The sequence below is a fragment of the Acomys minous genome, assembly GCF_964271855.1.
Source record: "Acomys minous genome assembly, chromosome: 2".
In the NCBI taxonomy this organism is placed as follows: Eukaryota; Metazoa; Chordata; class Mammalia; order Rodentia; family Muridae; genus Acomys; species Acomys minous.
This window is the reverse complement of record NC_140484.1, coordinates 128,991,755-129,005,843: the sequence shown is the minus strand read 5'-3', so window position 1 is coordinate 129,005,843 and position 14,089 is coordinate 128,991,755. Positions and strand designations below refer to the sequence as shown.

The 14,089-nt window shown below is 50.3% G+C and overlaps 1 protein-coding gene across 12 annotated transcripts in view; it reads right to left on the bottom strand.

The window, feature by feature from the left end:
- The window catches only part of TENM4 (teneurin transmembrane protein 4), a 720,654-nt gene that overhangs the window by 358,078 nt on the left and 348,487 nt on the right, over positions 1-14,089 (bottom strand). For all 12 annotated transcript variants that reach the window (XM_084773614.1, XM_084773618.1, XM_084773619.1 and 9 more), the window contains 2 exons: positions 9,164-9,451; positions 5,421-5,690 (listed from right to left, as the gene is read on the bottom strand). In XM_084773614.1, coding sequence (XP_084629740.1) covers positions 5,421-5,690; positions 9,164-9,451 — 558 coding nt within the window. The remainder of the gene's footprint in view (positions 1-5,420; positions 5,691-9,163; positions 9,452-14,089) is intronic.

The following is a 14,089-nucleotide window of genomic DNA, read 5'->3' as shown; positions in this document are numbered from 1 at the left end:
ACTCCCCTGGGAACACCTCTCTCTCTCTCTCTCTCTCTCTCTCTCTCTCTCTCTCTCTCTCTCCTCCCTCCCTCCCTCCCTCCCTCCCTCCTCCTCCTCCTCCTTCTTCTTCTTCTTCTCTCTCTCCCTCCCTCCCTCCCTTCCTCCTCCTCCTCCTCCTCCTCCTCCTTCTTCTTCTTTCTCTCTCTCTCTCTCTCTCTCTCTCTCTCTCTCTCTCTCTCTCTCTCTCTCTCATCTTACCAGGCCTCAGACCCAGATGCCAGAACTCGGGACCCACAGAGCAGGCACTTCCCCTGTGCTGTGCAGGCTAGCAACAGCTCAGAGATGACACGACGTCCTATATTTTAAATTTTAATTGTTTTTATTTTCTATGTGTACCTGCACATATATTTGTGAGGGGTAACATGGGTCTATGGGTATGCATGTTTTGGAGGTCAGCTGTGGATAGGGTTCCTTAGGCACAGTCTACCCTAGTTATTTTTGTTTTCCTTTTTGAGATAGGATCTATCATTGGCCCGGAGCTTGTCAATTAGGCTATACTGGGTAGCCAGTGAGACCCAGAGATCCATGTGACCCCAGTACTGGTATTGCAAGCTTGCCACTACACCTGGCCTTGTGTGTCAAATGTTGCTTCTGAGGATGGAAGTCAGGTCCTCATGCTTATATAGCAGGCACTTTGCTGACTGAACTAGCTCCACAGGCCTTTGATTGGATGGTTTTTTAACTATGATGATTAAACTTAAACTTAACACTGGTCAGGTAGGATGGCACAAACCTGTAATTCCAGCACCCAGGGAGGCAGAGGCAGGCGGATCTCTGGAGTGCGAGGCCAGCCTGGTCTACAATGAGAGTCCAGGACAGCCAAGGCTACACAGAGAAACTCTGTCTTGAAAAACAAAACAAATTAAAAAAAAAAAACGTACTAACACTGAGCCATATTAAAGAGCATAGCCCAGCGGTATTGGTATGTTTATGTTATTGTATGGCCGTCATGCCCATTCATCGCCAGAACTGAAGCCCTGTAAGTGACAAACACCCCTTATAACGCCCTCTGTCTCTAGTAACCAGCAGTGTGTTGCTTTTGTTTGTTTGCTTGTTTGCTTGTTTTTCGCTTTTTGAGACAGGGTTTCTCTGTGTAGCCTTAGCTGTCTTGGACTTGCTTTTGTAGACCAGGCTGGCCTGGAACTCACAGAAATCCACTTGCCTCTGCTTCCCGAGTGCTGGGATTAAAGGTGTGTGCCACCATGACCAGCCAGTGTGTTGCTTTTAAAATGCAGATCTGTGGTTCTGAGAGGAGGCAAAGCACCAAGTTCAAGGCCTCACAGCAGGGACTTGCTGCACTGGACTATGAGGTAGGTCTCCCTGGGACCTCCCTAGTAGGTGTTCTTTCCAATCTAGGATGCCTCTGCTGCCACACAGAGCCGCAGGTGGCCAACTTCCCGTGTCTCCCCCAACTACTCTGTTTCCCATGTCCTAGAGAGTAATGCCGGCGTGGCAGAGACACCCAGCTATCACAACACAAATTACGCAAGAATCCACAAGAGAGACTTTTGATATCCTGCCCCAGTGGTGGGAATGGAGCCCAGTAACAGCCTCTACCTCCTGAAAAACACACACACACACACACACACACACACACACACACACACACACACACACACACATACACACACACACACACACACACACACACACACTTATTGGCTGCCTCTGGGGTATCTGTCATCCTCCTTGCTGCCTCCAGTGTTGTGACCCCTCCAGGAGGAGGGGCCTGAAGACTATCTCTGCCTGATCATCTTGAGGAGGAGGAGGACTAGTGTCACCTAGGAAACTTCATATTTATTTCAAATATTAAGCAACGGCATAAAAGCTTGCTGACATTAACTTTCAGGGACAGAAATTGGCTTTAATGGACCCTATAAAAGTTATTACTGATGACAATTTGCACACAGCAGCCCCGTGACCTTAGCGGAAGCTCCCACTGCTGTCAATACTGTTGACCATTACTCCTGACTGATGGAAGGCCAGTGTGGAAGGGGAGTGCACGTTTCTGTGGCTGAAGGTCACAGGGTTTTATGGTCTGCCCTTTACATTTATCAGGAGGTCCCCTTGAGAGCGTGGACGCACATTGCTGCTGTTCTAAAATGAAAGACCCCAAGCTCCTTGTGACTCAGCTGGGTGCAAGCAAGGGACCAGAGAGACCCACGTTCCGATCAAAGCTTTGCAAGATGCTGATCGTCGCCGTTGTGTTACTTGACTTTTGTTTGGCAGAGTGTTTGTTTTCCCATCAGGCGGCTGGGCATGCCATTGTGGTGGTGTGAGGTTTAGAGGCTATCATGTGTGTGCTCTGAGGCAGGGGCCGATTTCCTTTCTCCCTGAGCAGTTGCCTCACTGTGATGGGATGAAGAGCCAACACACCCAGTATATATCGATCCCTCGTCCTCTGATGAGCTGTAACCTCTCCTCAGAGAAAATGGAGGGAGTGCCAGATCCAGAGGGGTGATGGTTGAGTAGCAGAGGATGGGAGGCAGGCAGAGCTTAGATGGGAAGCGCATAGGAAGAGGAAAGCTGGAGAGAACAGACTCTCTTGACAGGGCCTGCCCTCAATTAAGCCAGAAAGCATCATGATCTTTATCTCTATGAGCCTAAGTTCCTCAGTCAAGCAACAGTACCACAAACCTCATCAATGAGTAATAACAAGCCAGTCTGATGGTCACAGTCTTCATTCAGACTGCAATGTAAACCAGCCATCAATGTAACTTCCCAATGGAGGGATGGAAGCCTGTAGGGTGTCTGCTTTGGGAGTTCAGGCCTGAAAGTGGTGTCAAAATCAGGGGTCCTTTGTTGGACTCCCCTCCCCCTCCTTTGCCTGACCATTTCCTCTGAGTATAGCTGCCTTAGAGCTCTGAGTGGAGATGGAAAGCAGGGGGAACAGGGAGGGAGCCATGCAGGGGTGGGGGTGGGGGGGCACACCAGGGGGAGGGGAAGGGAGCCATGTGAGGGGGGATGAGGGGGAGACCAGGGGGATGGGGAGGGAGCAATGTAGGGAAGGGGGGGCCAGAGGGAGGGAGAGGGAGCCATGCAGGGGTGAGGGGGCAGACTAGGGGGAGGGGGAGAGAGCTATGTGGGGAAGGAGAGGCCAGGGGGAGGGGGAGGGAGTCATGCAGGCAGGGGGCAAGGGAGAGACCAGCAAACGACCTCCTGGCCCCATGATCTGCAGGCTCATCACATATGTCGTTATCCCCCCAACAGAGGCTTAATTCAGCTGTAATTCAGGGATATACAATAATGTGAGCGGAGTGTGTCTTACTCTGCCATGACTTCACAGACAGCATCACCATAGCAAGAAGCCCTCAAAAGAACAGGCAATCCCCGTACTTTGCTACACAGAAAACTCAACGAAATTACTAAAGCTAACCGAATTAAGATTTAGACTGGTAAAGGGCCCCGGTTCTAATTCCACCTCGCGTGTGAGTTGGGCAGACTTCTTGGCCTCTGTGGCTACAGTGCCTTGTGTCTGTGCAATGGTTGTAATAAAATCGTCTGAATTCAAAGAGTTGAAGGGGCAGTAAGTGAGCTCCCATGGCTGGAATGCTCAGCTGAGCTTGGGCACTGGTAAGCAGGAGCCGTGATTAACTCTCTGCCTCCCGATCACTTCTGTCCCGTGTACCTTCATTGTCAGCATGCCAACATTAGACAGCTAGAACGCTGGGTCAGCTCAGCTATCACAAAAGCAGCTATCAGAACACTGCCCCCCTCCCAGATGAGCTGAGAATCAAGGGATCCCTGGTCCGAGACTATTAAGTGTGCTTCTACAAATGCTGCCAACTTATCCGTCAGCATGCATGCTAATGTTTTAAAGGCTCTGAGAAGTTCTGCATAGGAGAAACCGATTTCAGCTTGTTTAGTGTTTCCTCGCCCTGAGATCACAAAAACACTTTCCCTCTCCAAACTTAGGAGCTCACAAAATGAGGGGTGCTGACTACATTTAAACTATAAATGAGGAAAGTGGGGGCCAGAGAGAGGACACAACATAGCCAAAGCTACACTCCAGACCAGTGATGGAATAGATACTTCCTGTTCCCCGGCCAAAGCTCATGTTCTCCGAGTGACCCTGCCATTTAAACTTGTGCCATGGTTCTGTGCACTGTGGGTTAGAGAGAGACAGGACTGTCAGCTTAGCCTGGACCTTGGTGGGGCAGGAAACTGTACAAGTTGTCCACTGTGGAATAGGAGAGCCACAGGGGATGAGGTCACTGGGCCCTCCTGGAGCTGGGGACAGAGTGATACTGTCAAGTTAGTTCCCAGGCCATGCCTCTCCCCGGACCCCTACAAAGAACTCAAATGGCCCAGATGGCAGAATAGACATCTGGAATCCTGCTGCAGCTGGCTCTGGAAGGGGGATGAAATCCTTTACCTGGTTATGACTCCCCTGGTCAGCTGCCTGATCTCTAATCCGGGCTTTGATCTTCTGCAGCTCAGCTGGAGCTGTCTTGTTAAAGGGGCTAAGCCCTTGTCCTGACCCAGATGCTGGCTGGGAATCCAGGTTCTTGCACTTAGAGTTGTCAGCCAGTAGGGGGCACTGGTATCTGGCTGGCTCTGACCTTTCCTTTTCCTTTTCCTTTTTCCTTTCCTTTCTTTCTTTCTTCTTTTTTTTTTAATACAGCATCTCATGTTGCACTGTCAGTTATAGGAGTAAGTAGTCTAGATTCCTGGCTTAGTTTAGTCTCCCCAGGTGGGGCTGTTCTAGGTTCTGCCAGTCTCTCCTAGGCCTTGGACCCCAGTGGACCCCTCCACAGGGTTGGCCTTGCAAGGCAAACCACACTGTGCTTTTGTGGCACACATTTCCTGACTCCAAGCCTTGGGTTACTGGACACTTCACACATACAATCATGTAAAGTTATTTCTCCTACCTGGAACGTTGGAGCCTCTGACCTCTATCTCCCGTGTACCCCCAAATGTCAAAGTGGACGCTCCCATTGGACGTCTTGGTCTGTAAGCCTTCTGAGCAACATGAGATAGTGCAATAGGGCAAGAGGTTGCCTAGGACTGCAGAGTAACTGGGTGGTAGAGAGGCTGGGAGCAGAGCCGGTGACTCCAGACTCCACAGTGAACCAGTTATAGAGGGGTTGGGCTACCAACCCCTGCAGCCCTCTGCCCCCTTACCTTGTAAGTAATAACCCAGCACTTTAGCCCTGCCCTAGTCTGGGCTGCAACTGCAGTGACTTCTTCTCTGACACCGCTGATGGGTGGATATTTCATGTGACACTGCACAAGGCTCTGACTTTTGCCTGCTGAGGGCAAAGAAATTTTTCATCGGCTTCACCAGAGCCCCAGTGGATACAGCAGGAAATCAATATTATAATTAAAACCATGGCCTGGTAGCCTGGGGTAACCAGCAGGCCAGGTGAGCCACTCACCAGTCTCTGTGTTCTCATGCTCCGTGTCAGTGAGCGTGAGGTTGGAGTTGGCCCGGCTGGACAGGCAGGAACTGCGCCCTGACCGCGTGCTTCGGCCCCACAGGCGCACCGGGTGTTCAGGGGACAGCACAGTGTCTGCTTCCAGGTCTGCATCAGAGCTGGCCCCCATGGAATAGCCACAGTGCGGGAGGCCAATGTCTGTCCGATAGAGGGTCCCATGAGGGGGCGTCATCTCCCCGAGCCCCAGCTCACGCAGGGTGAAATTAGTGCCTGGGGGGGAGACGAGACAGATAGTCATTGTGAGGGTGCTTGGGGGGGGGGTTTCCCACACTGGATTCACCACTGTACTTTAAACTCTTTGTAATGACTCCAGCCACCTCCTCTGCCTGCAAGGCTCTTCTGCCTCTCTAGCCAAGTGCTGTGTATCAGAGCTGTGTATCAGAGCTCCCTTGCTCTGTGAAAGCCCTGCCCCATTACCCAACTATACTTGTGCATAGTTTGTTGAGTTCACTGTCTCTTTCTCCCAGGCCCCTCTGCAAGATGCCCTGTCCCAACGCTATTAGCCGGTAGAGTTGTCTGCCGCTTCTGCTGAAGGTTGGCGCCTACACAGACTGTTACTATTTCTTGCTTACTTCTAAAGTTCTGACTCTGGCAAAAATTGCAGGATTGTCAAGCTCTCGTTTTAATATGTCTGTTAAATTGCATTGAAGGTTTCTGGTCTCCTCTCTCAGAGGGCACTCCTCAACAAGTCCCGAACAGGACAGAAAGTTCTTGGATGAGCCCTACAACTGGTCCTTGGAACCAGGAGTTCTTTTCTGGTCAGGCCAGGAGAGCCTGGAATGGGGGGAGCATCCAGAAGCTGACCCAGCCATGATTGCGGTTAAAGTCATGAAATCTTCCCATACTGGTGGGTATATAATACGTTCAGGATCTGAGCCCCTTAGTGCCCACCCCCATACTCTGCCCTGGCTACTCCAGCCATTTCTTTTCCAACCCCTTCCATTATCTCCCCCTAGATCCAGCTGTCAGACAAATGGTTTCACGTCAGCAGGCAGACCCTGTACTTCAGGGACCTCTGGGGCTCTGCTCAGTGGCCAGGCAAATGTTCTGATTGGCTGGGGTGTGGGCCAGACCAGATGTTATGCACTTTGAATCTCACCCCTGTGTGCCATACTCTGTTCTGCTCTACTATCTTTTTTTCTCCTTCTAAGAAAAAACAACAACAACAACAACAACAACAACAACAACAACAACAACAAAGTGTTCACTGGAGTCCCAGTCCTTCAGCTCCTTTGCAGGTCTCTGCACATTTTGAGTCCTGGCTGCTGTGCACACTCCAGCCCTGCCCTGCTCCCCTCCCAGACTGTATCTGTGCTTTACGGGGCTAATCCTCTCAAGAGAGGCCACTCACATTATAAAGAATAACTGCTGTGCAAAGTGAAAACTCAACTTCATTTGCCATAAACAGCCCGAGCCACACTGACTTCCATATGGCTTGCCCTCCATCCCCTTTGAAGCAGACAGAATTGGCATCGATACCAGGAAGCTGAGGTAATCCTGAGACAGAAGGAATGCAAGGTAAGGGCCAACCTCTGGAGTTCAGGGATCCTAGTGAGGCAACGGGCAAGGCGGGAGATTTATGTTCTGTTGATGACCTTTTGACCTCTTTCCTGAGGAGCCTAGAACATGGGTCGCCGCTGCACTTCCCTCAGCACCTAACTGTAATGGTGGGCTTGTGATCGCCTGAGCTTCTTTCAGTTGTGGGGCATAACCTGTGCCTTGGTTCTTCAAAGGATCTTTAAAGGTCCCAGATGACAGTTTGCAGATTGCATTGCACACGGCTATGGATGCTTATTTGTTTTCCACAAGGACGAGAAGGGCTCTTTTCCTGAGCCTGGTGCGCTAGCCTTGCATCTGAGCCACCGGCTCACTGAGCTCCGTCAAGCATAGGCTGGACAGAGTTAGAGGAAAGCTTGGAAGTGTTTTGTCTCTTCCCTCCACCAAGGCTCAGAGGTGACAGTGAGTTGTGGGTAGCATTTATAAAGCATCAGTTACGTGCCAGGCTCCGGTGGCAAGGATATTGTTTACAGCCCCCACTAATCCTCAGGAGCACCCTACCATTAGGTGCCATTATCCCTCTGCACAGGTGAGGATGCCGAGGGCTGTAACAGCCGCAGAGCCAAAACTCAGATCCAGGTCTGTCTGATGCCAGAGCTCGAGCCCTTAATCACAAGCTGGGGAAGAGCTGCAGAGCTGTCATTTCCCAAGCCTTGCTAGTGGGGCAGCTTTCATGTGGATCCAGGCCTGTGGGACGGAGTGGAAACGAGGCCATAGGTGGCTGTGTGTGTGCATGTGCATGCGTGTGTGCCTGTGTGCATCTCTTACTTGTTTGACATTGCAAACATGATTCAGTCTTGGCTTGTTGTGAGGATCACATAGCACTGCTATAAGATATCTAAGCGACGAAGCCTGCTGCGTGGCTGATGCTGGCTGGGGAGGGGAGAAGCAGAGAGCAGAATCCCAGTGGGCCACTCCCACTGTGAGGGAATATGGTCACCTACCAGGCCTCACAGAGCCCTGGAAGGCAGAACAACAGCTACCTTGGAGGGTACCACAGTAGGATGCGAATCATCCTTGAAGGATGCAGCAACAGTTCAGATGGGCTAGGCCACGCATGATGGGGGTGGTGGAGAGGTTGGTGGACAAGCCAGAGGCAAATCAATCAATCAATCAATCAATCAATCAATCAGTCAGTCAATCAAAGAGGACAAGGAGAAAACTGAGTGTCAGGTGGAGGAGCCTGGAGGGTCTGTAGTAAATGGAGGTTTTCCCAAGCTTCACTGGGGCTTGTGGAAGAGGATGGCTTGAATGGACAGCTCTCGGGGTGGATGGTCATTGAGGCCAATCTTCCAGAACATATAACAATGCCCAGGGGGCTGGAGAGATGGCTCAGAGGTTAGGAGCACTGTCTGCCCTTCCAGAGGTCCTGAGTTCAATTCCCAGCAACCACATGGTGGCTCACAACCATCTATATTGGGATCTGATTCCCTCTTCTGGTGTGCATTATCATATACATTTAATAAATAAAAAAGATTAAAAACAAAACAAACAAACAAAACAAAACAAAACAAAAACCAAACCAATGCCCAGGACTTGGCAGTGGCAGAGGGAAGGGAGAAAAGGGGTTGGCAGAAAGGCATTCTGGGAAAGACTGGCTAGCCTTTGGGGAGGACTGTATGGAAGGAGCAAGGGAAGGAATGTCTGACACCATGGTATCTTCCAAATCACTGGGTGTTAAAGTCCAACCATCTGAGCTGCCTTCTCTCAAGGTCACCCAGCATGGTACAAGGAAGGTGCTAAGATACGCGTGGAATGAGTAAATCCCTAAACTAAGCAGCAGCATTTGTTTAGCACTTACTTCTGCTCTCATGCATACAACCTAAAGGTGTCATCCCACCTACTGAGGCCCCCCTCACCAGTCACTGCCATGGGGAGACTGTGCATAGCCATCTAACGTACAAAGACAGGTTGAGCAGGAGGAGAGTGTAGATCTAGGCTGATCCTGGAACCCAGCCTCCAGCCACCTCTCCAAACTAGGCAGCTGAGCCAGAACATATCTGTCAGGCCCTCACCAGACTCTGAGGTCAAAGCAGCAGGAACTTGGATTTTTCTAGAAGCACCCCCTCCCTGCCCAGCTTCACCTGCCTTTTCACCTCTGTACATTCATGCTCAGCCACACTCACCTGTGCGGCAGAACTCCTCGGCCTCCTGTGGTACCATGTCCTTGACGCGGCTGCCATAGGCCAGGCGAGCGTCCTGGTCATAGGCCTTCAGGGTCTCACTGGAGCTGTAAGACTTCTGTGGGACCTTGCCCTCCTCGCTGTCCGCTGATGAGCTGGCATAGCGGTGCTCCGCATCGCGACGACGGGTCAGCGAGCGATAGGGCTTCCTCTCCTTCACGTCCATGGCCTCTGGCTCCTGCTCTTCCACATCCACGAATTGGGCCCTTGCTGCACTCAGGGCAGAGTGGTCTGCAGTGGGGAAAATCAAAGAGAAACTGAGCGCCAGATTTGGGCAGGGGAGGCAGAGCCAGAGTTTATCCCGGAGCCAACATACTCTTGGATGGGGCAAAGTGAGTCAAGCACCAGGCTTTTGAGGTGCAAGCAGGCTCCATCACTAACAGACAGTCAATAGCACAGGGTACTGGCACTTGGAGCCTCTCATGAACAATCCTGTCTGTTTCTGTTACTGGGTTTATCTGAGGAGTTTTCATGCTCTCCTCTAGGGCTGCGGGCCAATGGGGCAACAAAGACCAGAGTGTGCTGGGATCTAGTGATGGTTAGAGGCAGGATCTGCATCCCTGCTAGTCCTACCATATCTTAGTTGAGAGAGGGCCTAACCCTGAACTTACGGAGTCTTTAGAGATCTGAGAAATGATTGACTATAGCCAGGCCAGGAAGCAAACACTTCTTCAGTTATGTCACTAGACCACTGTGGGTCTGTAGACCGTGTGACTCTCTACAGGAACAATCTCCGTACTGATTTAAATACTGGCTGACTTTACATCCCCACCAGCAGGATGTCAAGGTTTCCTCTTGTCCATATCCTCACCAGGGTTTGTTGTTATCTGTTTTTTCAGCAACTTGCCATTCTGACTACACATGAACACTACTGAGCGTCATCTCTCCCCAGGTCAGAAGGACAGTGGCTTTATCGCTCCAGACTGACAGTCCGAGAGTTTGTAGCTTAATGGCATCTGGATTTTCCTTCCAGAGTTTTCCTTTGGCTCTGAGGCACAAGTACAGCCTTCCCCCACCCCTGAAAGGGCCAGGCGCTCAGTCCAGGAGGAAAGCCATATACCATTCAAATCCTCAGCTAAGGAGATGACTTGTGTTTCTTGACGCCTCCAACCTCTTCAGTCCTGGCTCCCCCTTGCTCCATTTGGCAGAGCAACGCGGGTGTACAAAACATTCTCTCTTTGCTGCTTTGTTAGAGGTGGCTGATTAGGTGATCTCTGATAAACGGAAGGTACCCAGGGTCTCAGTGCCTGGCTGGATTCTGCTAGCAAGGGTGGTGCTCAGTGCACCCGTGACTTACCTGGTGGGTGAGTGTTAGGGGATGCTTTCTGGGATTATAAGACCACCCAGGAATTTGAATTTTGAAATAAAAATATGTAATTTTAAGACTTTTTTTGTTTAATTTCAAAATATGTTGCGGGCCAAACAAAAGCCTATTTGGTCTGAGGACAAGCAGGTCTGCCCGCCGTCATCGGCATCTGCAGCATCCCATCTGCTCTTCCATCAAGAGACTTCAAAGGCTCTCTCTAGGGTAGCTCTTAGCTGTACTCCACTGCAAGATTCTGTCCACTTTCTTAAAGGGCCCTCTAGATCCACTCAGGTCAACCTAAGTCCTAAGCTGGACACCATAGCCCCATGGCGAGGAGATGGCCTGGAGTTCGCCCTCCATGTCTTCGGATGGATTATGGATCCTGAGCGCTGTACCTAGTTGCAGTTAAATGGGATGGATTTCTTGCACTCTTAATTCTCAAAATGTCCTTGATAATTGAGCAGGGGATTGACTGAGGACACACAAGAATCAAGTCATGTCAACCAAGGCCCAAACCTAGGCTTTGAATTCTTCCTGATCATGGTGTCTCCCCTGCCACGGTGCCCATGGGACTCTGGTGCCCACTCCTTGATCACGTCCCCACGGTGGGGCAGCCTTGCCAGGATACAGAGGAAGAGGATACAGGCAGTCTAGATGCGACTTGATAGGCTGAGGTCAGATGTTAGGGGAAGAGAGCTCCCTTTTCTAAGGACTGGCATAGAGGGATGAGGGACGGAGGGTGGGACCGGGAGGTGACGAGGGAATGGGCTACAAAGGGGATGTAAATTGGACAAATTTTAAAAAATCAAAATAAATAATTAAAAAAGATTTATTTATCTCCTGTGTGTGTGTGTGTGTGTGTGTGTGTGTGTGTGTGTGTGTGCGCTTGGGCTTGTGGAGGTCAGAAGAGGGTGTATGATTTCCCCAGGGGTGGCATTATAGGTGGTTGTGAGCCACCCGACATGGGTCCTCTGAAAGAGGAACATGGACTTTTAACTGCTGAGCCATCGCCCCAGCTCCTCAATCTTTTTAATTTTTAAAGAAAGGCTGATTATATCTCTTTGCATGGATATTATGACCCCATAATGACTTTTGACCCGCAGCACTGTTCTGGTTTAATCTGGGTGAGAATTTATAGCAACTACTACTACATCTGTCCCTTGTGGCTTTTCCAGCCCCAGCATGATAGAAACGCAGCTGATATGAACACGCACACAGTAAGGGTTAGCCACCATGAACACACATCACGGACACACCTCATAAGCATTCCAAATTAGCACCCACAGTAACATGGCAGGGGGATACACGTCAGGTCTCTGTGCTAATCCTGCCATGTGGACCACGGGACTATTTATACATTTCAGTTGAGGGGGTGACTTTCCAGCCCAAGGAAAGCCTGAGTTATGGCCCAGAGAATTGAATTTGGCACATGGATGTTTGGACGGTTTGTTGGATGGTTTTGCCCTCCTGGTCTCTGCTAGGAATTTGCAAAGCTCAAGGCATGCCATCCGTCCGCTCCTGCCCCCTCTGCATCCCTGCCTAGCTGCCAGGACCAATTCCAGCTTTTTGAGCACAGTGAACTTCTAGAGTTTGACCATCTCCTTCATCCCAAGAACCACATTCACTTCCTTGTGCAATGTGCACTCTCCTCACCCTGTTGGACACACTGCTCTTCCCCTGTACACACACACCGGTAGACACTAGCTTTCTGTGGCTTTCATGATGTTCACAGATGTTCACTGAGTAAATAAGTGCCAAGAACCCTTTGGCACGTATTTAATTCCTCCTGACCCTAACAAGCTTTTGGTGGTTCGCTTTAGTTGAATATGTAACAACTAAACTAGTTGGATACAAAAACTAAATTAGAGGCACTCCTTAAACGTGCCCCTTTAAAAATGTAGTAGTCAGCCTGTGTTGAAAATATGTGTCCCCGTACTGACTAGCTGGGTGACTTTAGACAAGCTACTCAACCTGTGTGTGCTTCAGTTTCCTTACCTGCAAAGTCTCTTTTGGCTGTCCTGGGATTAAATGTGCCAATATATGGCCCCTGGCATACAATTAATGCTCAATGTGTATTAACTATTAATGTCAGAAACCCAGTTTTAAAAGGCGCAATTGAGGAGGCGTCAACTAGATGTCAGTTACAATTACAAAGGGGACACCTCACAGAAGCATATGCTGTGAGGGTTGCTAAGCCAGTGGGTGATAACGCTTCCATCAGTGTCTCTTCTGGCTGAACACAACCAATCAACACGAAGACAGTCGTGAGAACAGGGACACACCAACTCAGGCATACTCAGGCTGGGAGAGCCTGCCTTGCCCACTTAACATAGCAATTTAGTAAATATTTACTTCTCTGAACAGATAGGGGGTCAGACAGAGTTCACACTTAAATTGCCATTTAGCTGAACCAGAAAGGGGGTTCAGTGAAAGAGGAATGAGATGGAGAAGGGAACTCCCTGGAAGCAAGCAGTGGCCTTGGGCTCTTGCCCGTAGGGGAGGGGGAGCTTGCAGGGAGGGCGTTGACTGCCACTCATGGCTCTCTGATCCATGCATGGGTGAAGGACACACAGGCGGGAAGATCTTGCTATGACTTGAATGTGCTTCGAGTCCCCCATCCCCAAACCCCTTCTGGGTTGATGATATTTGGGAAATAATCAGGTTCCGATGAGGTCAGGAGGTTGGGGGCCTCCAGATGAGATTAGTGACTCAATAAGAAGAGAGAAGAGAGGCCTCAGCAAGCTCCCCCTGGCCCACATTCTCTTCTGCTGACGCCCTCCACCACAGTCACAAGGTGAGCAAGAAGAGGCTCACACAACGCTTCCTGATAATGTGTTTCCCAAACTTCAGATCTGAGAAACAAGTAGCAACCAGCCTGTGGTCCTCCATGGTAACTGCAGATGACTAAGGAACCAGCCAACCTCTGGGTTCTCCACTGCCCATAAAACGTAAGAGGGAAAGGTATTCCGGTCCTGCTCCCTTAGCCCCCTTTTCATGTCCTTTTACTGCACCAGAACAACTTATTTCCCCATCCTCCCCTCTCCCCTCCCCATATGCGTCTCTATCTCAGTCCCTGTGCCAATTAGCCTTTTTATCACCTTGACACAAACTAAGGTAAACTGGCAAGAGGAGCCTTGATTGTGAAAACCTAGCCATCCGATTAGGTAGCAGGCAAGCATTTTCTTTATTAATGATTGATTGGGAGAAGGCCTAGCACACTGTGGGTGGTACAACCCCTGGGCAGGCGATGCCAGGTTTTCTAAGAAAACCAACTGAGCAAACCATGGAGGCAAGCCAGTAAGAAGCACTCCTCTGGGGTCCCTGTTTCAGTTCCTGCCTCCTGTTTCTTGCCTTGAGTTCCTGCCATGACTGTCCTTCCACACGTTTTTTCCACACGTGATGTTTATCACAGCAACAGAAGGCAAATTAAGACAATCCCCACAGAGCCTCCTGGTGTTACTCAATGCCCCTATGCCCGGTCCTGATGTTGAGCATCCACTGTTTGTCAGGTTCACCTGCAGGAGGGGCAGAAGGAGATGAGGAGTTGGGTTGTGGCTGCTGAG